The following is a 23,873-nucleotide window of genomic DNA, read 5'->3' on the forward strand; positions in this document are numbered from 1 at the left end:
TCAAGAGCTGAGGGTTACTGAAAGCCTACCATGAAAATGTTCTTATAGTTTCCTCAGAGGCTTTCCTTCCTTGTAGGCCCTGCCGCTCTTTGGGATCTGGTCCGTCTTAAATCTATCATCATAGAGAGGCTCTGAGCAGCCACAGTATTCTTATTCTATACAACGAAAACTGTGTCCAAGGCTCCACTGGCTCATAAAAAAAAAGTGAGATGCTTTCAGCTCTGTCCGTCTGTTTTCAGGCACTCTGGTTCTCTTGAGCTGCAGAGAAGGGGGACTGACCCATATGTCCTCTTAATGATACAGTATTAAGGAATCAGTGACTAAACAATCCATGTTCGGACCATTCTTCCCTGTGGGACGTCTGGTCTTCCAACCTGTAATACTCATGTGTTCAGCACACTGCCAGACACACTCACTTTTTTCAAGGTGGTCACTCACAAAGCTGTCAGTTTATTGACTCTGTGCATCACCTATCTCAGAAACCCATTACAGATGGTGCCCCCTATGACACAACTGCTTATAATTCATCTTTCATTAGACTGATGAGGAATTTCATAACTCGGTGTTCTGGGTCTTTGCAAGCCTTCTTCTTAGGTGTTGGTGAGAGATGACAGAGTGGAGGAAGAGGAGAGGCTGAGGGGAAATGCTGCCCAAAACAATTTCAACCATGAACTTGCCAGGCCTAAATGGCTAATCCCATAGTGGCAAATTAGGAAAGTATGGTGGGAAAGAATGCTAGGTAGAAATGGTTCAACAAGCCCTGTAGGTGCTTTTCGCTAACATATAAGGGACCTTCCAAAGTTCAGATACCTCCAATTTATGGCAGATTATGTGTTACAAAACATAAAATGAGTAATGATAAAATGTTCCATAGAGTAGAATGAAGACCTTGTCTCTTCATCTCTGGAGTGTAGCCTTTAAGACAGTACAGTTCCAAATATTCTGTAGAAACCCAGCAAATCTTATATTGTATAACCAAATAAACCCACAAAATTGCCTAAAAGGACATGTGCTTGAGGGACCAGCAGAGAGGGACCACAGCTGGGCTCAGCTGGATGTTTAGTACTTCCTCCAGAGCAGTTCACAGATGCATGAGCACCAAATGCCAGAAGTAGGGTGACCTCGGTTAGTCCCACTTCCATTTCTTCTTGCCATCATGACCCAACACATGGATTTCTGCTTCTGAACATTCAACCTGCTCCATGAACTCCCAAGTGAGGCCAAGCAAATGAGTGAATGTGTCAGAAATACCGGTTCCAAGGAAAGATTTGGTTTAGAGTCTAAACTCACATGGATCCGTAAGAAGTCAGAGGGTGGGCTGGGTGAATTTTTCTGATTCTTTCCAGCTTCCCTCTTCTTGGTAGAGTCACGTTGCTGCTGGCACAAATGAAGGGGCTAACAATGAAGCCATTCCTTTTTATTGCCATTACATAGCATTGCCTGCAGAGGGCGCTGTCTACAGCTACTGACTCCTGGCTACCCCAGCGTCAGAATTCTAAGCCCGCACGCAGCATGATTGCCTGGTGGTGACAGGATCCAGTGACCACCCCATTGCCATACAGATAACACACAGTGTAGCTTACATGGTGGTCCTGTCCCCTGGCTTCAAAGAGATGACATGCTAACCCTGTGGTCCCGTGACAACCTTCTGTAGGACCAGGATCAAGGAGTATCTCTCAGAGGTCTGCTCTGAGGGAGAATATTCTCCCGCTCCCTACTGAGTACCACCTGGATGCTTCTCACGTAAGTACTGGCTCACAGTCTCACTACTCACCTGTGCAGAGAGGTTAAAATAACTTGCTGGACACATGTATTTAAAAATATACACAGCTTATATAATAGAAGTATATATGGGTCCACTAAATTCATATTCTCAACATTATTCTAGAAGGCTGAGGTTATCTATGTATCTTTATTGTCAGAAAGGCTGAACCACCAGCCCTCTTTTATCCTTCAGAAGAACATGCTGGAAATAGTCTTATCTCAGCAGAAAAATCCATTATTAAATACAATGAAATTAAACCACATCAATTAATCTTAAATGTCATCACACAAAAAAATATGTTGCCACAATACCTGGCATTCCGACTTCTGACCTTCTGAACTGTAAGAGAATAAGTTAGTGTTTTTTTAAAGCCTCTTTAATTAATTTAATTAATTTAATTTAATTAATATGATAGGAGAAGAGAAAGAGGAGAGAAAGTTGTGGTGGGTGCTAAATCTTAAAATGGGTATTGTTAAATCCAAATAAACAACATTAGATTGGGGAAATGCCAGATATGGGGAAAAAAATGAAAATGAGGCTTCCATATTCTATGTTCGTGTCCTCATGACTTCCTACTCTTAAGAAAGTGAAATTGAGACAGAGGTCAAATGTGATGGGGGGTCCGTCCCTACCCTTGCTGTGAAACTATATCCTTTCCCACCCTGCTCCATGATGCCAGGAATCCCACCACTGAAAGGAATTCCTCTGCTAGATGTTTTAATTCCTCCTCCTGTACTATAACTAAAGGGAAAAATAATACCTAAAATCCACACTGGCTTTCAGGGCCTGCCTTTGCAGGCTGCTAGCAGACTTCATATTGGGGGATGGGGGAAGAAATTTCTATACCGGTGCTAACCCTCCCAGAGACTGGAAGGAAAAGGTGAAATGAATAAAATTCGAAGATTTCTTCCAAGTCTCCTCAGCTCTAAAGATGCTCACTTAGGGGTAAGGAGTTCTGCATATTATAGGGTAGGGGGATGGCTAGGAGAGGGACACAGAAAAGAGGGAAGAACCCAGACAGAAGAGGGAGATGAGGCATCTCCAGTCCCCTTGGAAGTCTGGGTGCACAGGTGCCTTGAGTACATGGGGCCTGGTGGTGGAGGGAGGGGATCAGGACCACCCGAGTGACACAGGCCCAGTCTTTCTACATGTCTCCTGTAGCAGACACAGATCAGAAGGTGAAGATAGTGCGACAAAGACCCAAGTCACGTCTGCCTCCATAATCCCTACAGCTTGGGAAGTGGGTGAGGACTCCAGAGCACTCGGGCCTGTCGATTTTAGTCTACGTCTGCTGAATTCTGCTGGATTGGTCTAGGTCCGCACTGGCGGCCAATGAGAAAATCATCCCTAGGAGCAAATAATGTCACTCAATCCTGCTAGCTACAGAAAAACGATTGGAGGATGGAGTTACTCCTTCAGCCGGTTTGGGGGAGGTCAATAATAACCCCTATGTGTTCCTAGCATTTCTGAAGCACCCAACACTTATGCAACTTCCCCTCTGTTAACTCTTGATCCTCCAAACAGACAAGGAAAAGGGGGCGGATGCTGATTAGCAACCCAGCTCAAAGGTTCCGGAGGCAATGAGCCTGGACAGTTACTCACAGATAGAGGAGGACCAGGCTGGTAGCCAGGAGAAGCCAGGTTTCCATGGAAAAGCTTGGGATCAGGTCCATGGCCACTTTTCCTCTGTGAATTCTCTCTGCTTCCGTTCAGCAGTGTGTGCTAGTCCTTGCCGGCCTGTGTGTGCGGAGCTTCCCTTCCCACCAGCGGTGATTCAGTGAGGCTGGACTATATATAATGAAAAGGGGGTGGGGCTGGACTGCAGTCCCTAGCACGCTCCCCCCTGACCGCCCCCCCCCAAGCCATGAGTGTTGGCAAAGCGTTGTGGACACTCCCAGATTGACCTTTGAGTTCATATTCCGTCCAAAATCAGTAAACAACTCAGTGTTGTTGGTAATTTCAAAGGTTACAGAAACTCAGGTAGTCACTGTCCTTAAATCTCTAACTTGCCCTTGTCACATGGCTGCCTCTACCTTTAAATACATGAAATCATTCAAACAAGCTTGGTCTGGACGTCTTTACCCATGAAGGTTCCTCTGCTTGGAAATGCCACCATGGCCCTTACAAGGAACTACTTATCCTTCAAACCCAGCTCTGACAGGATCCCCTGTGTTAGGGTCTTTCCTCACATGCCTCCTTTAATACATAAACCAACCACTTCCTCCTCTGGGAAATTTCTGCTCCTCCTCCCTCCACCCCCCCCACCCCGTGCCTTACCCCAGCCCCAGTTCTGTTATTGTCCTCTCCACCCTCTAGCCCCATTATTGGTCTCCACACCTCTTGGTCTTAGATAGAGAGCTTCTCAAGGGTGAGTCTTAGTATCGTCAACATTATGTCCCTAGTCCCTAGCAATGCTCTGTATACTCAGTGGGCACCCAGAAAGGTTACTGGATTTGAATTTTTGAAGTGAAATTGTTGGGCTTCTTGTGTGTCCTTTCCATGGAATTTTTTGGACCATGCCACATACCTGCTAAGAAAGATCCAGGGACAGAGGATCTGGAAATTACGCCTGTTCAATATCATCACTCTGACCCATGATCTGTGTCTGCGTGGCCTGAGGATCTGTGGTTTATCCAGCAGACCTCTGGAATCTCTGGGACTATGGAGGTATTAAGAGAGAAGTAGCTCTATGCTTGCATACCACCAGTGGAAAGACATTAAGAAGCTGGAAGATGATCCCCAGGTAAAGGAGAAGAGAGAGTCCCAGGAATTCTGAACTATTTCCCAGGGCACCGTTCAATAGGGTCGTGCTATCATCCCTGTTTACAGAAGTGGAGACTGAGACTCAGTGACTGCACTGGGCTTTCCAACTGCCATTGATCACAACAAGAACAGGTTGTGAATAAGCAAACAGGAAGTGAGATTGAAAAGTCTTCTGCATTCTGCAATACTGATATTCAATGTTTGCCCTTCCCTGAGAAGGGTCGCTATGGGAAATAGTGAGCCCCAGGTTTCACAGCAAACTGGTTAAAATTCTGTTCCTATCTACGTGGCAACCTACACAGCAGCCTTATCATGGGTCTTCTGCATCAAAGGTCCACCTCATCTTAGCAGGGAAGACATATGTTGATCAAGATGATACTAAGGATATTGTCACGTAGGATCTCCCTCCCTACGTTCCCCAGAAGAGAGCTACAGAGAATATATGCAAACAAGGAAAGATGTGTGTCATCTGATAATTTTTTCTTTGCTTTTTTTTTTTTTTTTGAGAGAGAGAGAGAGAGAGAGAGAGAGAGAATGAGCATGAGTTGGGGGAGAGGCAGAGGGACAGATTCTTGAAGCAGACTCCCTGCTGACTTCAGAGCCCAATGTGTGGCTAGACCTGAGCCAAGACCAAAAGTCAGTTGCTCAACCCACTGAGCCACCCAGGCAGTCTCATGATAGACAATTCTGTCACCTAAACACAAAGCCTTTCTTATTTTACTGGAAACTAAGTCTCTGTGGCAACTCATATGCTTTCATCCTTCTCCAAAAGGCAAAGCTATCTATGATGATTTCATAAGTAAGCCTAATATGAGCATCTGTAGCTCTAGTCACCTCAGGGCCTGCTCCAGCTGGTTGCAATCTAGAGACAGGCTAGTTGCTCCTGAGGACCAAAATGCAGCCAATGCAGATGACCTGTCTGCAAAAGGACACTATAGAAGTGTGAGCTTTGTGCCCCATCCTTCCCCAGAAGGGAACACCTGACATGAAGAGACTCACATCCTCAGAGTTGTACAGAAGGTGTGAAGGAAGACATGTGTGTCAGAAGAACACCCCACACACCCCGTGGCTCTCATCTACTCCTTCCTGTACTACGCTCATCATGAAGTCTCCAAACTCTGCTCTAAATTCATGGGGTAAAAACTTATCTAAGATACAGACATCATTCAGGTTGAAGATAGAGAAACCAACAGATAATTATTGTAGAGCCAAGTGAAAGTACCTATGCGTCCATCCTCCTCAACAGTGAAGGATTTATCTGTTCTCTCAGTTCTCCCTAGATATTGGCCAAAACGGAATCTCAAATACCATTCAGGGAAGCCTTAGGCTCAGGTATCAGTGTAGGTGGACAGGTTGGGAGAAACCGATGATACAGGAGCTCTGGTTAATATTCCCATCCCCCTAGGGACGCCTGGGTGGCTCAGTTGGTTAAGCCTCTGCCTTCGGCTCAGGTCATGATCCCAGCGTCCTGGGATCGAGTCCCACATCGGGCTCCTTGCTCCGCGGGGAGCCTGCTTCTCCCTCTGCCTCTGCCTACCACTCTGTCTGCCTGTGCTCACTCGCTCTCTCTCTAACAAATAAATAAATTAAAAAAAATTTAATATTCCTGTCCCTTTCCATCAGGAACGTGACACCTCTTTCAGAAGTTGCGCCCGATTTCTACTGGCCAAGAGAACTGCTCACAGTAACAGAACCAGTATTTCTCTGGAATGATTTGTACATTACATCCAAATTTCACAGGTCACTATCTCGAGTGTGCAAAAATGAAAGAAAAGTTAAGTGTCTGTTTTTCCTGTCTCAGGTCCCCATTCTTCTCAGTAAGACCACAGTTGATGTTGCCAATTTCTAGGTGGTATCTACGTTTTGGTGGGTGGACCCTATGGTTGGTGTGGGAGTGGTGAAGAAAGTGAAGGGTCCATGGACATTCTTGGCATTGGAGGAGATGGGCGCTTCTCCCATTGTCATTCAATGTTGGTTGGGCTCTACACCTGCTGTTTTCAGTCCGTGCACTGATTAAGCATTAAATATAAAATAGTAGGGGCGCCTGGGTGGCTCAGTGGGTTAAAGCCTCTGCCTTCGACTCAGGTCATGGTTCCAGGGTCCTGGGATCGAGCCCCGCATCGGGTTCCCTGCTCAGCAGGGAGCCTGCTTCCCTTCCTCCCTCTCTGCCTGCCTCTCTGCCTACTTGTGATCTCTGTCAAATAAATAATCTTAAAAAAATACACACACACACACACACACACACACACACACACATATATATATATATATATAAATAGTAAAAATCCTTCCTTTATGAACCCAACACTCTAAAGGGGAGAGACACTAAACAACCACTGAAATATTGAGCTATAAATCAAAATACCTGCTATAAAATAATGGTATTGGTATATCTGGTGACTTTGCTCACCCAGATAGCTGACTCTTGGCAGGCCCTTTAGAAATGTTCACTCAATATGTAAACAGTTCAATTTGTGTCTAAGAGAGGATAAGAGTTAAAGAGTAACCCCAAATTATGCAATGTATTTTCTTTAGCAGGAAGAGGAGACATGAGTTCAAGATTAACTGAGACATAATTCTGGGGTGTCTGGATGGCTCAGTGGGTTAGGCCTCTACCTTCAGCTCAGGTCATGATCTCAGGGTCCTGGGATCCAGTCCCGCATCAGGCTCTTTGTTCAGTAGGGAGCCTGCTTCCCCCCCTTCTCTGCCTGCCTCTCTGCCTACTTGTGATCTCTCTCTCTGTCAAATAAATAAATAAGATCTTAAAAAAAAGAAACATAATTCTGAAGGTCTTCTTTTAGTTTTTTTTGACTATTTGCTTTGATGTGCAGAAGGTTTTCATCTTGATGAAATTCCAATAGTTCATTTTTGTTTTTGTTTCCCTTGCCTCCAGAGACATGTCTAGTAAGAAGTTGCTATGGCCTATGTCAAAGAGGTTGCTGCCTGTGTTCTCATCTAGGATTTTGATGATTTCCTGTCTCATATTTAGGTCTTTCATCCATTTTGATGAAGGTACCCTTCAGAATGGGAGAAGATATTTGCAAATCACATGTCTGATAAAGGGTTAGTATCCAAAATCTATAAAGAACTTATTATGCTAACTGAAATAAGTCAATGAGAGAAAGACAAATACCATTATGATTTTACTCATACGTGGAATTTAAGAAACAAAATAGATGAACATGGGGGGAAAGACAGAGGCAAACCACAAACTAGACTCTTAACTATAGAGAACAAATTGACAGTTGCTGGAGGGGAGGTGGGCAGGGATGGGTTAAATAAATGGGTGATGGGTATTAAAGGGAGGGTACTTGTGATGAGCACTGGGGGTTACATGTAAGTGATGAATCACTAAATTCTCCTCCTGAAACTAATATTATAGTGTATGTTAACTAACTGGAATTTAAATAAGAATTTGAAAAAGAAAGAAACATAATTAAAAGACGGGGAGTTTGCTGGGTATGGATTGTTTACTTTTTCCTTCTTCTTGAGTGTATTTAACTGGCTCTTTTTATCTCCTGGTCTGTGAGGAGTCCTTGAGCTCGTAAACATTTAGAAACTTCATTTCCTGGATTCTAACTGGAGCCTGCAGGGTCTGTCCAGCTGTGTAAACACAGGGTGGGCAGCAGGACAACCACACCTCACTTTTCCCTACCCCTGTAGGATCTAAAGCCCCACTAGGTTGCTACAACCCTTGTTCACCTTCTCCTAGTGTGCAGAATTTATCTCTGAACAATTTACTAAGTAAAGTGCCTTGTAGGCCAAGAAATGTCATACCCTAAAAAAACCAAAATACAGGAGTAAGGATGGTTCATTCTCTCCTTATCAACACAGTGACTCTATAGAATTCAGTTGAGACTTCTAGATAGGGCTGGGACAAGAGAAGAGTGAGAAGTTCCACTTGACCACAAAATTGCCAAAAATCTCAGTAATTGGGCATGCAGCAATAGCAGTCCTAAGAGGGAAGTATATAGACATATAGACCTAGTTCAAGAATCAAGAAAAAATCTCAAATAAACAACCTAAACTCATACTGAAAGGAGCTAGAAAAAGAATGACAAATGAAGCTTAAAGCCAGCAGAAGGAAGGAAACAATAAAGATTAGAGCAGGAATACATGATATAGAAATTATAAAAGCCAATAGTACAGTGAAACCAGGAGCTGGTTCTTTGAAAAAATTAATAATATTGATAAACCTCTAGACAGACAGATATATCAAAAAGAAAAAAGGAAGGACCAAATAAATAAAATCACAAATGAGAGAGAGGAAATAACAACGAATACCACAGCAACACAAGCAATTATAAGAGAATATTATGAACATCTGGGCTCTTTCCATATTTGGCTATTGTGGACATTGCTGCTATAAACTTTGGGGCACAGGTGTCTCTTTGGGTCACTATGTTTGTATTCTTTGGGTAAATACCTAGTAGTGCCATTGCTGAGTCATAGGGTAGCTCTACTTTTTGAGGAACCTCCATCCTGTTCCTGATGTCCATCAACAGATGAATGGATAAAGAAGATGTGGTATATATATACAATGGGATACTACTCAGCCATCAGAAAATGAAATCTCACCATTTGCAATGACATAGATGGAACTAGAGGGTATTATGCTAAGCGGAGTAAGTCAACCAGAGAAAGACAATTATATGATTTCATTCATATGTGGAATTTAAGAAACAAAACAGAGGATCATAGGGGAAGGGACGGAAAAATAAAGTAAGACAAAATCAGAGAGGGAGATAAACCATAAGAGACTCTTAACTATAGGAAGCAAACGAGGGTTTCTGGAGGGGAGGTGGTTGGGAGAATGGTGTAGGCAGGTGATGGGCATTAAGGAGGGCATTTGATGTAATGAGCATTGGGTGTTATATGCAACTGATGAATCACTAAACTCTACCTCTGAAACTAACAATATGCTATATGTTAATTAATTGAATTTAATATTTTTTAAAGATTTTATTTATTTATTTGACAGAGGGAGACACAGAGAGAGAGGGAACACAAGCTGGGGAAGTAAGTGGGAGAGGGAGAAGCAGGCTTCCCGCTGGGCAGGGAGCCCAATGCAGGCAGGGCTCAATCCTAGGACCCTGGGATCATGACCTGGGCCAAAGGCAGACACTTAATGACTGTGCCACCCAGGTGCCCCTGAATTCAAATTTTAAGCAGGAGAATATTATGAAAACCTACATGCCAACAAATTGGACAACCTGGAAGAAATGGATAAATTCCAAGCAGCATCTAAACTACTGAAACTGAAAGAGGAATAAATAGAAAACTTGAACAGACCCATAACCAGCAAAGAAATTGAATAAGTAATCAACAAACTCCCAACAAATGAAAATCCAGGGCCGATGGTTTCACAGGCAAATTCTACCAAAATTTAAAGAAGAGTTAATGCCTATTCTTCTCAAACTCTTCCAAAGAATAGAAAAAGAAGAAAAACTTCCAAACTCATTCTGTGAGGTCAGCATTCCCTGATACCAGCACCAGATAAAGACTCTACTAAAAAACAGAGATACAGGCCAATATCTCTAATGAATGTGGGTGCAAAAATTCTCACTAAAATACTAGCAAACCAAATCCAGCAACACATTAAAAAAAAAATCACTCACCACGATCAAGTGGGATTTATTCCTGGGTTGCAATGTGATACATCACATCAGTAAAAGGAAGGATAAGAACTATATCATCATTTCTATAGATGGAGGCAAGCATTTGAAAAGTATAACATCTAGGACACCTGCGTGGCTCAGTCAGTTAAGTGTCTGCCTTCGGCTCAGGTCCTGATCCCAGGGTCCTGGGATTGAGTTCCACATCGGGCTCCTTGTTCAGCAAGGAGCCTGCTTCCCCTCTGCCTGCTGCATCCCCTGCTTGTGCTCTCTCTCTGACAAATAAATAAATAACATCTTTAAAAAAAAGTATAACATCATCCCTGGTCGCTTTCAATTCTGCCTTAATCAATTCCGTTTGGTCATCCATGGCTTTCTCCAGCCTAGCCATTGCCTGGATAATTGTTAGCCTGAATTCTCTTTCCAACATATTGTCTATGTTGATAGCCGTTAGCTCTGTTGCGGAAGGCCCATCCTCTGTATTTTTCTTCTGTTGGGGATTCCTCCTCCTAGTCATTTTGGTGAGAGATGACTGGACAGATGTAGCTGGATGTATCGACCGTGGTGCAGTCAAGGTGCACCCTGGAACGCTTCTGAGCACTCAGGATTCCCCACCCAAATGAGAGAAAAAAGAAAAGAAAAGAAAAAGAAAAAAGAGGGAGAGAGAGAGACAGGAAAAAAAGGGAAGATAAAAGAGAAGGTTCAGCCCAAATGGGCCCCAGGGTAAGATTTATGACGTATACAAACAAAAACAGACAAACAAAAAGACTGATAAAAGTATATGATGAGAGAAAAAAATATATATATATAGGCAAAAAAAGTAAGAACCTCATCAAAAAGAACCCCAAGTATAATATTTATATACTATCAGGACAAACATAAATACACATAGACACTGGCAGAAGAAAAAGATGGGAGCATGGTTATAGATTCTCAGTGTGGGCGAGGAAGGTTATTTTGATTCTTCCTGTATGTTATCTTGATATCTTTGTTAAAGGACTCAACTTTCCTAAGATAAAAGGGGGATTAAAAATTGGTTTACCTATAGGGGTAGCATTGATTGGAGAAAGGGGGTTACCTTGAAGTTTAACTCTATATGAATATTAGAAAATAAAAATAAAAAAGGAATAAACTGGACTAAACTAAACTAAAATTTTTTTAAAAAAATTAAAAAAATAAAAAAGCAAAAGAAAAACACGTGTATGTTATCAAAAAATTCAGGTTAGAAGTTTGTTACGGAATTTGATGTACTGGACATCTCACTGTGATGGTAAATAGGTAAAAAAAATTATCTATATAAAAAAAAGAAAAAAAAATGAACCAGAATAGTGGGAAAGAATTAAAAATAAGAGTTGTATCTATGAAGTAGTGGTGGTTGTTCTCTTGTAGTCTTTCTTTTTTTTTCTTTCCTGATTTGTTTTCTGGGGGAGGGGACTGCCACGTGGGTTTTCAGTCAGTGATGTTCCCTGAGTTAAGTCCTCCAGCCCCCCTCAAGGGGGTGGGCTCTGAGGAAAACAGTTTTTTCAGGCTTTTGTTCTCTGGAGGTTTTTATGTTTGTTCACTTCTTTTCCCCCGTCTTGACAGCTTTTGATGGTTTTTGGAGGTTTAGAGGAAAACAAACTGCACCCCGACCTCCCTCTCAGAGAGAAGCCTCAGTCCACTCCCCTGCAGGTGTTGCAGCCGCTGGGCGGCTGGCAGAGCACGTTCTGAGTCTCGGTCCCTGGGGAGGCAGGATCTCCTGCTTCTATGCAAAACCACAGGGGAGGGTGAGGCGCGCACGCGCACGCCTGTATCTCAGGCAAGGTGCACTTTCTGCCATCTGGTGTGGCCCCCAGCCCCTCACGGGAGCCAGACTCCACTTGTTCTCGGGCGCGCTGGTATCCAAATTAGCAAGGAAGAAGTCAAACTCTCTCTCTTCGCAGATGACATGATTCTTTATATGGAAAACCCGAAAGACTCCACCCCCAAACTACTAGAACTCATACAGCAATTCAGTAATGTGGCAGGATACAAAGTCAATGTCCAGAAATCAGTGGCTTTCTTATACACTAATAATGAAAATACAGAAAGGCAAATTAGAGAATCGATTCCATTTAGTATAGCACCAAGAACCATAAGATACCTCGGAATAAACCTAACCAAAGAGGTTAAAGATCTGTACTCGAGGAACTACAGAACACTCCTAAAAGAAATTGAAGAAGACACAAAAAGATGGAAGACCATTCCATGCTCTTGGATCGGAAGAATAAACATCATTAAAATGTCTATACTGCCCAGAGCAATCTATACTTTTAATGCCATTCCGATCAAAATTCCACCAGTATTTTTCAAAGAGCTGGAGCAAATAATCCTAAAATTTGTATGGAATCAGAAGAGACCCCGAATTGCTAAGGAAATGTTGAAAAACAAAAATAAAACTGGCGGCATCACGTTACCTGATTTCAAGCTTTACTACAAAGCTGTGATCACCAAGACAGCATGGTACTGGCATAAAAACAGACACATGGACCAGTGGAACAGAGTAGAGAGCCCAGATATGGACCCTCAACTCTATGGTCAAATCATCTTTGACAAAACAGGAAAAAATATCCAGTGGAAAAAAGACAGTCTCTTCAATAAATGGTGCTGGGAAAACTGGACAGCCATATGTAGAAGAATGAAACTCGACCATTCTCTTACACCGTACACAAAGATAAACTCGAAATGGATAAAAGACCTCAACGTGAGACAGGAATCCATCAGAATCCTCGAGGAGAACATAGGCAGTAACCTCTTTGATATCAGCCACAGCAACTTCTTTCAAGATATGTCTCCAAAGGCGAAGGAAACAAAAGCGAAAATGAACTTTTGGGACTTCATCAAGATCAAAAGCTTCTGCACAGCAAAGGAAACAGTCAACAAAACAATGAGGCAACCCACGGAATGGGAGAAGATATTTGCAAATGACAGTACAGACAAAAGGTTGATATCCAGGATCTATAAAGAACTCCTCAAACTCAACACACACAAAACAGACAATCATATTAAAAAATGGGCAGAAGATATGAACAGACACTTCTTCAATGAAGACATACAAATGGCTACCAGACACATGAAAAAATGTTCATCATCACTAGCCATCAGGGAGATTCAAATCCAAACCACATTGAGATATCACCTTACACCAGTTAGAATGGCCAAAATTAGCAAGACAGGAAACAACGTGTGTTGGAGAGGATGTGGAGAAAGGGGAACCCTCTTACACTGTTGGTGGGAATGCAAACTGGTGCAGCCACTTTGGAGAACAGTGTGGAGATTCCCCAGGAAACTAAAAATAGAGCTTCCCTATGACCCTGCAATTGCACTACTGGGTATTGACCCGAAAGATAAAGATGTAGTGAAAAGAAGGGCCATCTGTACCCCAATGTTTATAGCAGCAATGGCCACGGTCGCCAAACTGTGGAAAGAACCAAGATGCCCTTCAACGGATGAATGCATAAGGAAGATGTGGTCCATATACACTACGGAGTATTATGCCTCCATCAGAAAGGATGAATACCCAACTTTTGTAGCAACATGGACAGGACTGGAAGAGATTATGCTGAGTGAAATAAGTCAAGCAGAGAGAGTCAAGTATCATATGGTTTCACTTATTTGTGGAGCATAACAAATAATATAGAGGACAAGGGGAGATGGAGAGGAGAAGAGAGTTGAGGGAAATTGGAGGGGGAGGTGAACCATGAGAGACTACAGACTCTGAAAAACAACCTGAAGGTTTTGAAGGGACGGGGGGGTGGGAGGTTGGGGGAACCAGGTGGTGTGTACTAGGGAGGGCACAGATTGCATGGAGCACTGGGTGTGGTGAAAAAACAATGAATACTGTTATGCTGAAAATAAATAAAAAAAAATAAAAATATGGAAAAAAAAGTATAACATCCATTCGTGATAAACACCCTCAACAAAGTAGGTTTATAGGGAACATATCTCAACATAATAAAGCCCACAACTACTATCCTCCATGGGAAAAGACTGAGCACTGAGCACTTTACCTCTGCAGTCAGGAATAAGACAGGGATGTCCACTCTCACCAATGTTATTTAACATGGTACTGGAAGTCCTAGCCACAGAAATCAGACAACACAATGAAATAAAAGGCATCCAACTCAGCAAGGAAGAAATCAAACTCTCACTATTTCAGAAGATATGAAACTCTACACAGACAATCCAAAAGACTCCACCAAAGAATGGCTAGAACTGATCAATGAATTCAGCAAAGCCATAGGACACAAAATCAACATCTAGAAATCTGATGCAGTTCTACACACCAATAATGAAGCAGCAGAGAGAGAAATTAAGAAATCGATCCCATTTATAATCACACCCCAAATTATAAGATTTCTAAGAACACATCTAATCAAAGAGGTGAAAGGGAGGGCACGGATTGCATGGAGCACTGGATGTGGTGAAAAAACAATGAATACTGTTACGCTGAAAAGAAATAAAAAAAAGAAAGAGGTGAAAGACCTGTACTCTGAAAATTATAAAACAGAGATGAAAGAAATTGAAGAGGACACAAAGAAATGGAAAGACCTTCCATGCTCATGGATTGGTAGAATGAATATTGTTAAAAATGTCTGTACTGCCCAAAGCAACCTATACATTTAATGCAAACCCTATCAAAACAACAACAGCATTTTTCACAGAGGTAGAATAGATAATCCTAAAATCCCAAAAGAACCTGAACAGCCAAAGCAACCTCGAAAAAGAAAAGCAAAGCTGGAGGCATATCACAATTCCAGATATCAAAACATATTAGAAAGTTGTAGTTAACAAAACCGTATGGTACTGGCACAAAACAGACACATAGATGAATGGAAGAGATTACAAAACCCGGAAAGGAACTCATTAACTATATGGTCAATGAATCTTCAACAAAGTAGGAAAGAATATTGAATGGGAAAAAGACAGTTTCTTCCACAAATGCTGCTTGGTCAAATGGGATAGCAACATGCAAAAGTATGAAACTGGACCACTTTCTTATACCATATACAAAAATAAATTCAAAATGGATTAAAGACCTAAATGTGAGACCTGAAACCATAAAAATCCTACTGGAGAACACAGGAAGTAACCTCTTTGACATCAGTGGTAGCGACTTCGTTCTACATATGTCTCCTGAGGCAAGGGAAACAAAACCAAAAATAGACTACTGGGACTTTCTCAAAATAAAAAAGTTTTACACAGCAAAAGAAACAAACAACAGAACCAAAAGGCAACTTACGGAATGGGAGAAAAAGGATATAATGCTAACTGAAATAAGTCAGTCAGAGAAAGACACATATCATATGATTTCATTCACATGTTGAATTTAAGAAATAAAACAAGCCAAGGGGGAAAAAAAGAGGGAGTTAAACCAAGAAAGAGACACTTTACTAAAGAGAACAAACTGATGGCTACCAGAGGATATGGGGGGTGAGTGGGACAGGTTAAAAAGGTGATATAAGGAGTACACATGTGATGAGTCCCAGTTTTTGTATGGAAGTGTTGAATCACTATATTGCACAGCCAAAACCAAGATTACACTATATGTTAACTGGAGTTTATATAAAAACTTTTTAAAAATCACAGTAACTGGGGTGCCTGGGTGGCTCAGTGGGTTAAGCCTCTGCCTTCGGCTCAGGTCATGATCTCAGGGTCCTGGGATCGAGTCCCACATCGGGCTCTCAGCTCAGCAGGGAGCCTGCCCCGCCCCCCCTCCCCCACCCCACCTGCTGCTCTGTCACTTGTGATCTCTCTCTCTGTGTCAAATAAATAAATAAAATCTTTAAAAAAAAATAAAATCATAGGAATTACATAAGCTACAAATGTTATTTGAACATATTATGTTAAAAATCAGTATTAATGCAAAGAAATCAATAAGGGGTAAAACATTAAAATTTTAAATGAAGACATTTTAACTTACCTAAATAAATTTACGTAAGTAATTCACTCCAAAAATGAGAAGGAAAAAATAAGAAAACTAAAGGATAATTCCAGGAATTCCATCCTCTGACCAACAGCAGTTTCTAAACAGATAAGAGAACAAATGAAAGAAATAATCCAAGAAAATTTCACAGGACTGAAAAGCAATAGTCTCCAGAGTGAAAGGCCCAATACACAGCGCTGTCCATACACAGCCCCTGGACACATGTAGTGAGTTACAGTTACTGGTAATAAATAGTTAGATTCAGAAATGCAGTACCTCAGCCACAAGGGCCACATTTCAAGTGCACAAGAGCTCAGGTAGCTGGAGGCGACCACATTGGACAACACAGAGAACATTTGCATCAGGGCAGAAAGGACTGTTGGACAGCTCTGCCCAGAATAACAGACGACAGAGGTCCACGAAGTACACCATCATGAATTTTCAGAACACCAGGGACAACAAGAAGATCCCAAATGCTTATAGAAAGAGTGAGGAAAGCAAAACACAGATCACATACAAGGAATCAGAAAACAAAAGGGCACTAACCTTCTCAATAGTGATACTAGAGAAAGTCTCTGTGTCATCCAGTTCACAGAGAAAATTCTAGCCCACCTAGAATTCTAGGCTCAGACTAACCACCCAACAAGTATGAGGGTAGAACAGAGATGTCTTCAGACATGCACATTCTTTTTTTTTTTTTTTAATTTTTTTTAAGATTTTATGTATTTGTCAGAGAGAGAGAGAGAGAGAGCGAGCGCGGAGCACAGGCAGACGGAGTGGCAGGCAGAGGCTGAGGGAGAAGCAGGCTCCCCGCCGAGCAAGGAGCCCGATGTGGGACTTGATCCCTGGACGCTGGGATCACGACCCGAGCCGAAGGCAGCCGCCCAACCAACTGAGCCACCCAGGCGTCCCAGACATGCACATTCTTAAAAAAAATTTACTCCTCTGCATCATTCTTCTGAAAGCTACAAGGAGGTGGCCTCTGCCAAAATGTCGGAGAAAACTGAGAAAGTCAATATCTCTGTATTTGCAGACAGGTAATTCAGTGCAGCAGAGAGGTGACCAGTATAACAGCCCTGCATAAGCAACAGGGACAAAGAGACTAGGTCAAAGCAAGGAGAGAGCCTCAGGAGGGCTTGACCACATGGAGAGAGGAATTAGCTTCTGGTATAAAATAAAATAAAATAAAATAAAATAAAATAAAATAACATAAAATAACATTAAAAAAACCCAAAATGACAGGAAATAGTAAACTCTAAAATTATAAAAAGGGACTCTTGATTCCAGGGAATATGAAAACTTGTCCAGAAATGGAAGCATAGAAATGTACACGGTTCAAGGTGAATAACGAGTCATTAAGTCATTCACCAAATAGGAATCAAATTCCCACCCCTGCTTTGGGAGGGTGAGAAGTGGGTATGAGGCAAGAGGATATTAGCACCTAAACTCTCAGCTTCCCAGTAATCAAGAAATAACGGTAGGAGCATGTCATTTCATGACACACCAGTAAACAGGAGAAGAAATTAGTGATCTGGTTGAAAGTGGACTCTCAGAGGAAAATGGGAATGGAGATCAGGTGGAGCAAAGTGTCGCTAGTTTTCTTATAGCCACTAAAGTACTGTTCAACTTTATAAAGTATACACATTTATACTTTTGATTTTTAAAATAAAATAAATTTTTAGAAAACTCAGACCAGGGGCGCCTGGGTGGCTCAGTGGGTTAAAAGCTTCTGCCTTCGGCTCAGGTCATGATCCCAGGGCCCTGGGATCGAGCCCCACATTGGGCTATCTGCTCAGCAGAGAGCCTGCTTCCTCCTTTCTCTCTGCCGGCCTCTCTGCCTACTTGTGATCTCTGTCCGTCAAATAAATAAATAAAATCTTAAAAAAAAAAAAAGAAATCTCAGACCACGTATAAGCTCCTCCCTACCCCTTCTCTGTGTAAAGAAGCCAAGCTGATCTTCTACCATATTGAATCTGTCTATCCATGGATCCATGGGTCTGACTTTTCCCCACCAATGGGGCACATTTGGATCTGATCCAGAGTGGTGCCCAGGAAATGTTCGTGGATCTAAACAAAAACCAGAGCAAGAGCCTTCCTGCTGACCCTCCAGGCATGTTTGAGGTTCAGATGAACCTCCTCATAACAGGTGCTGGGAAAACCCCAGAGGACAAAACCATGAGTGGTACTGGTAGGGCAGAAACACTAATTTCAAATAGTGTTTCATAAACAGCATCTGGATGTTTTTAATGAAGGTCTACTGTGTGCTCAGCAGTGTATTAGGCACTGAGAAGACACCAGTGGGGCCAAAATTGGCCTCAAAGGTATCCCTATCCTTTGGGGGCCTGGGGGTCCATCTCAACAGTGGGACTAATGAGTTTTTCTGGAAGCAGCTTACCATATGAGTGAGGCCATAGGTCAGAGGGCTCCACTGTTCCTACTCTCACCTTGAGCAAGTCGTTAACCGCTCTATGCCTCAGTTTCTTCCAAGGCCTGTTAGGACGAAATGAGAAACCTATAAAATTAAAGCCTTTGACCTGAACATTGAGACCTTTCCAGCTCTCTGATTCTTCCATTTCATCCTTGTTCATCAGTCAACCGTGTTATGGTTCCAAATGCAGGAATGATAGACACTGCTTTTGAAAACACACAGATGCTCAAAGAAAATGTAGCTTTTAAAATTTTCATCTTTGACATCATCTTCTCCTTGAGACCCTTCCTGGGGTGAGATTGGGCAGGGAGAATTTCATTGAACCCTAAAACAACTTATTTCTTGGTCTGACTTGGGTAAGGAGCTTTTCTGAATTCAGTCTTTCTGATCATATCTCCCTCTAATGCCCCATTATACTTTCCCTGCTCCTCCCAGAAAGAGCTCAGGATGTTTGGGGCTATGACTTCAGGCTGTGATATCGTACCTCAGACCCTCTCTCTGCCCTGGGTTTTAGGAGTGACACCTGCTCCCTGCCCTGGTTCTACAGAGGGTCCCTGATGGTCTGTAGTCTGTGTCCATGGCTCTATAAGGACTGGGAGTTGCCCCTGCTGACCTGGGCCCTTCTCACTGGCCCCCAGCACCCATGTCAGTTAGAAACCCAGACTATTTTTGTGGTACTCTGAAGTATATATATAACACTCTGTTTTAATAAATCATAGGTTCCTCCTTGAGCTCCCATCAGGACATCAAGGGTCATTCAGTTTGGGAGGGCCATCTTTTGAATTTGTGGGTGACTGCATATTGAGTTTAGTTAAAGGTGGTCACTGTGTGCTTGGTTCAAGCCTCTACTTGCACTTTTTTATCAATAGAAGTGACCTCTGGGGAAAATATGGCTAAGGAATAAAACTATCAAGCAGTCTTCTTTGTTTGAAGCTAGCCATAAGAATCACAACAATATGCTTATTATGAGGAATCACTGGCAAGTGGGAGAAGATTTGTTTGGGAACATGGGCATCCCCAAGTGTATCATCCATCCAATCATAAGGAAAGTGGGGCCATCCATTATCACCACAAGTCCACAGTTAACCCCATGGAATGGGGTTCACAGTGGCTTTTAAGGAACAATTTTGCCATTCTAGCCACAGAGAACTGGTCAAGGTGCTTGTTGACTTATACAGATGTTGGAGAGCCCATTCCATTTTCCAGCTGTTCAAATGATCATATGTCCAGGGGTCTTATTATTATCCCCACAGGATAACAAACATGAAGAGTATCTATACATGTGCTACTACAGCAATGTTTCAGAACTTTACCTCAAGCTGTCTAGCTTAGGCAAACAACAAATATTCAAAGACAATCAGAACTAGAATTTAACATCTGCAAAGGTGTGTTACTGAAACATTATTCTTCCCTAAATTCACCCTTATTTCCAGAGATAACCAAATCAAGACTAATTCATTTGCAAACAAGGCCAATTTTAACAAACTTGACCTAATAATTTACATAAGCTCAGCTAGAATAGTGATTGACCCCTAGATCTAAAATCTGCTCTGCTAGAACTATTCATAAGGAATCTCAATTGAACTTTCAGTAGCCTCCCCAGGCCAGAATCCAAGCCAACAGATGCCATCAGACATGCCTACAATACCTGTAGATTTATGCAAATTCCTCTTCTGGAGGTCCCAAATATCCTGAGTTCCCTGCACCTGCCAGGAACTAACATTCTTTACTCACCTGGCAAGGCTGCTGGGAACTCTGGAAGCAAGGTTTCAGAGGAACACTTCCAAGGGGTTTTGTTGACTCCATAAAGTCCGTCTTAGTTCCTTAAAGCTGTCTGGTTATATCCGAGTCTAGGCATGTCTCTCAACTATGACCTTCCAGTCAAAGCTCTGCAAAATAACCAATGATGTCCCATTACAAGGAGAACAGATTCTTAGTCAACTTATGCAAACAACTACGATTGTCATGAAAGGAGGAGTACTCGCTGAAAAGTTGTGAATAGAGAGAAAAGCTAAATGCTTCCACTTGTTCAGATATGAATACTTTATCACATTACTGTAAGGCACAGACATCTTAAGAGAAAGTTTCCTTAATCTTCAAGAGCAAACATTAGAGAACCAGCAATGTTTCAAACAAGAGTCACGAAACTATAATCATCTTCTTCAGTTCATTTAGTTTCATGCTATTAATTCTTACTCCATTTGAATGGAAATTTTTAGTCAGTTCTGGAAATTCTTACCCATTTCAGTTTTCTAATCTTAAAGGTATCAAATACCTGTATCTGTCAAAAGCCCATTATGAAATTCCTTGAAGATGAAACATGTTTTGCAAGAGTATCAGAACCATAAGTGACCAAAAAACTCTGAAATGAACACTGTTAATGATCTGAAAAGAGAGTTCATTATAATGTAGCTGATAAGGAAATTCAGTTATTTCTGTGACACATATCACATAACACTTTAATAATAATAGTACAGAGTGATGACTTTATACCAGAACACAACATACCAAATCAACAAGCCTAATTAGTCAAAAAGACTTCATTTACAATTTCAAATCTAGGGGGGATTTGTTAAAAACCTTAGAAAATTTTAAAGCGTATGCCCAATAGGATTACAGATAATCAAAGACCAGAAAAAACAGAAACTGGTTTTTCAGGCAGACAGAGAAAACAGCTATGTTTACATTTTCTTATCAAGAGCAGACCAACAATCTAAGAAAACTTTAACAGAAAGAGAATTTCAAACTTATACAATGTAATTTAAAATCCATTCACTTAGAAATGTGTAAACCTGGCGATTCACAGACCTGTACCCCTGGGGATAAAAATACATTATATGTTTATTAAAATAAAAGAAATTGAAAAAAAATCCATTCATTTAATCTTCGCCTGTCCTGACCACATGTAAAATTACCTTTCCAAAGACTCCCTTCACAAACCTTCTACAACTTTCTTATGTATTCAGATTTTGTACCAAGCCATTTCTTTTCAAACAACCAGTCTCATTTTTGGGCAAGATTACATTCTTTCTCCTTCAACAAAAATGTATTTCCACTCCTTATATCTTTCTTACAGATCTTTGACTTTATTCCTACATAGAGTTGCCTCCCTTACTTCCATCAGGCTTAGCTGTATTTAGCAGAATTTTAACTCTTAGAAACCTTAAGTCTCCAGGAAAACTCAGTAGTAACCAATCATGAATCGTTACACCAAAATTCTTTAGATGGCAAATTTATCAATCAATTAAACACAAAGCATGTTTACCAACAGATTCAAAGACCCTTAGTTTGTCTGCAATAAGAAAACCACAAACCTATGTTTGGTAATCAGTGTTTTAGAATTTTATCTCATTTGGAAAAGACTTAGGGGTCCAATGAATTCAATCCAGTTTGGTTGAGCAAGCAAAACTTCAAAGTTTCAGTTCACCAATGACCTTGAAAGCTATGGTACCAATGACCCTTGAAAACGTTAAGCAGACAAAATTAATCATCATTTTAAGTCATCTTTTTACAAATTACAACGGAGATAACACGAGGTTATTTTGTGGTTTTGGAAATAGGTGAGGTTCTGTGGGGTGAGGTCCAGAGCCCACAACCCAGACCCAGAAAGAATTCTTGAGAGTCTTTGGTGCAAAATGATGGTTTTATTAAAACACGGGGACAGGACCCATGGGCGAAAGAGCTGCTGCCTTGGATTTCTGAGAGGAGGCTAATGATATACTTGGGAGTTGGGGGAGGTAAGAAAAGGGGAGACCTCAAAAGGATTTTTTTTTTTTTTGCATGTTACAGAAGACTTTAACAAACCAGATACCAGGATACCAGAGGCCTTGCCATTGTCAAGTTAAGGTTATTTTTCCTTCTAGGAGGCCTTAACAGTGAGATAGTTGGGAGCTTCCTGGAGGAACATTACACTTTGCCCACTTCAAGTGTCTGTCAGTGGGCTGCAGATTATAAGGACATTTAATTCTATCTACAATCCCTTCTGGAAGCTAGGCCATTGACACAAATGCTTTGTTCTTGTAAATTGCCGAGACTTTCCTAAACTGGGGGGGACTCCTGTCTTGCAGGAATGGAATCTTTATAAATTAAGCATTTGTTTTTCCTTTGGGGCGCCCAGGAGTGCCTGAGGAATGTCACATATACCCCCAGGGGGAGGAGAGGGTGGTGGGGTGTCAGCTTCTGCCTGTTCTCAGCTAGCCTTCTGCTCCCTCATCAATTTGACTTTGAGAAAACCTTGGTAGAATAAAAGTGGCAACCCGTTTAAATACGAAGTTCATTCCACTTGGTCCACTTAAACGTCAACCTTTGGGTGCCTGAGTGGCTCAGCGGGTTAAGCCTCTGCCTTCCGCTCAGAACCTCACCTATATTCCAAAACCCCATCATGTGGAAGGGCCATGTGTCTTGATCTGGGAGTCTGCACCAAGGCCGGGAAGCATAAAAAGATGAGACATTTTTCCTTAGGACTTGGGGATCAGATTCCTTATAGCTTTTTTTTTTTTTTTTTTTAAGTCTGATTTATTTATGCAAAGAGGAACAGAGAGAGAGAGAGAAAGGAGAAGAGGGAGAGATCTCAGGCCATCTTCGTGGTGAGGCTGGAGACAGAGCTAAGGCTCCCTCTCACACCCTGAGATCTTGACCCGGACAGAAACCAAGAGTTGCATGCTCAAAGGACTGAGTCACCCGGGTGTCCCAAATTTCTTCCAGCTTTTTATAAATAGAGCCCAAGGGGAATCCCACAGTGAGAAAGACCCGCTACGTATCCCAAGGCATCCGGCCAGAGGGACGGGAGCTCCGGCTGGGGGGTCGGGATTTCACCCGGGGCGACCCGCTGACCCGAAGGAGAGGACCCACAGGAGGCGGCAGACTGTTCGGGTGGCGTCCCACCACGGCGCGGGTCACAGCCACCGGCCTGGCACTTCCTGTGGGGACGTCCCCTGCCAACAGGGAGAGCCGCACGCCAGTTTGGCCAGACCCGCTGGGGAAAAGGAGCGGGAGGACTCACCGCTCACAGCAGCGGGAATGGCGTTGCCCGCAGATCCACACCGCGGCCGGGACGCGCGGGGAGAGAGGAAAAGGAGCCGAGGCTGAAGAAACTGGGCGGCGGCGAGTTGCCAGCGTCGGGAAACACCCCGCCCCGCCCCCCACCAAGCCCCGCCCCCCAGCCACGCCCCGAACCTCCCGAGTGCGGATTCGCCCAGGGCCAGCCAATTGCGCAGGAAGCTGGAAACACACCTCCCAGGGCTGGGGGAGGAAGCGGAGGGAAGGGGTCCTTCGCCCTCCCAAGCAGTCCGAGCAGGTCGCCCTCGGACCTTCAGACCACACGGGAGAGCCGCCCCAGCCGGAGACCTTCAGTTGTCT

The 23,873-nt window shown here is 42.5% G+C and overlaps 1 protein-coding gene across 6 annotated transcripts in view; it reads right to left on the minus strand.

The window, feature by feature from the left end:
• LOC308359174 (cytochrome P450 3A12-like) overlaps positions 1-23,650 on the minus strand; it is a 73,023-nt gene extending 49,373 nt beyond the window's left edge. For 3 of the 6 annotated variants that reach the window (XM_080829946.1, XM_080829940.1, XM_080829942.1), the window contains exons 1-5: positions 23,518-23,650; positions 20,250-20,404; positions 18,483-18,577; positions 16,085-16,187; positions 3,368-3,553 (exon numbers count right to left, since the gene is read on the minus strand). In XM_080829946.1, the coding sequence (XP_080686072.1) occupies positions 3,368-3,438 (71 nt within the window). In that variant the 5' untranslated portion in view covers positions 3,439-3,553; positions 16,085-16,187; positions 18,483-18,577; positions 20,250-20,404; positions 23,518-23,650. Of the gene's footprint in view, positions 1-2,076; positions 2,105-3,367; positions 3,554-16,084; positions 16,188-18,482; positions 18,578-20,249; positions 20,405-23,517 lie in introns of those variants that run through there. The other 3 variants (XM_080829941.1, XM_080829943.1, XM_080829944.1) reach the window with 3 other exon arrangements.
• Between the last annotated feature and the right edge of the window lie 223 nt (positions 23,651-23,873).

Source organism: Martes martes (genome assembly GCF_963455335.1).
Source record: "Martes martes genome assembly, chromosome: 18".
In the NCBI taxonomy this organism is placed as follows: Eukaryota; Metazoa; Chordata; class Mammalia; order Carnivora; family Mustelidae; genus Martes; species Martes martes.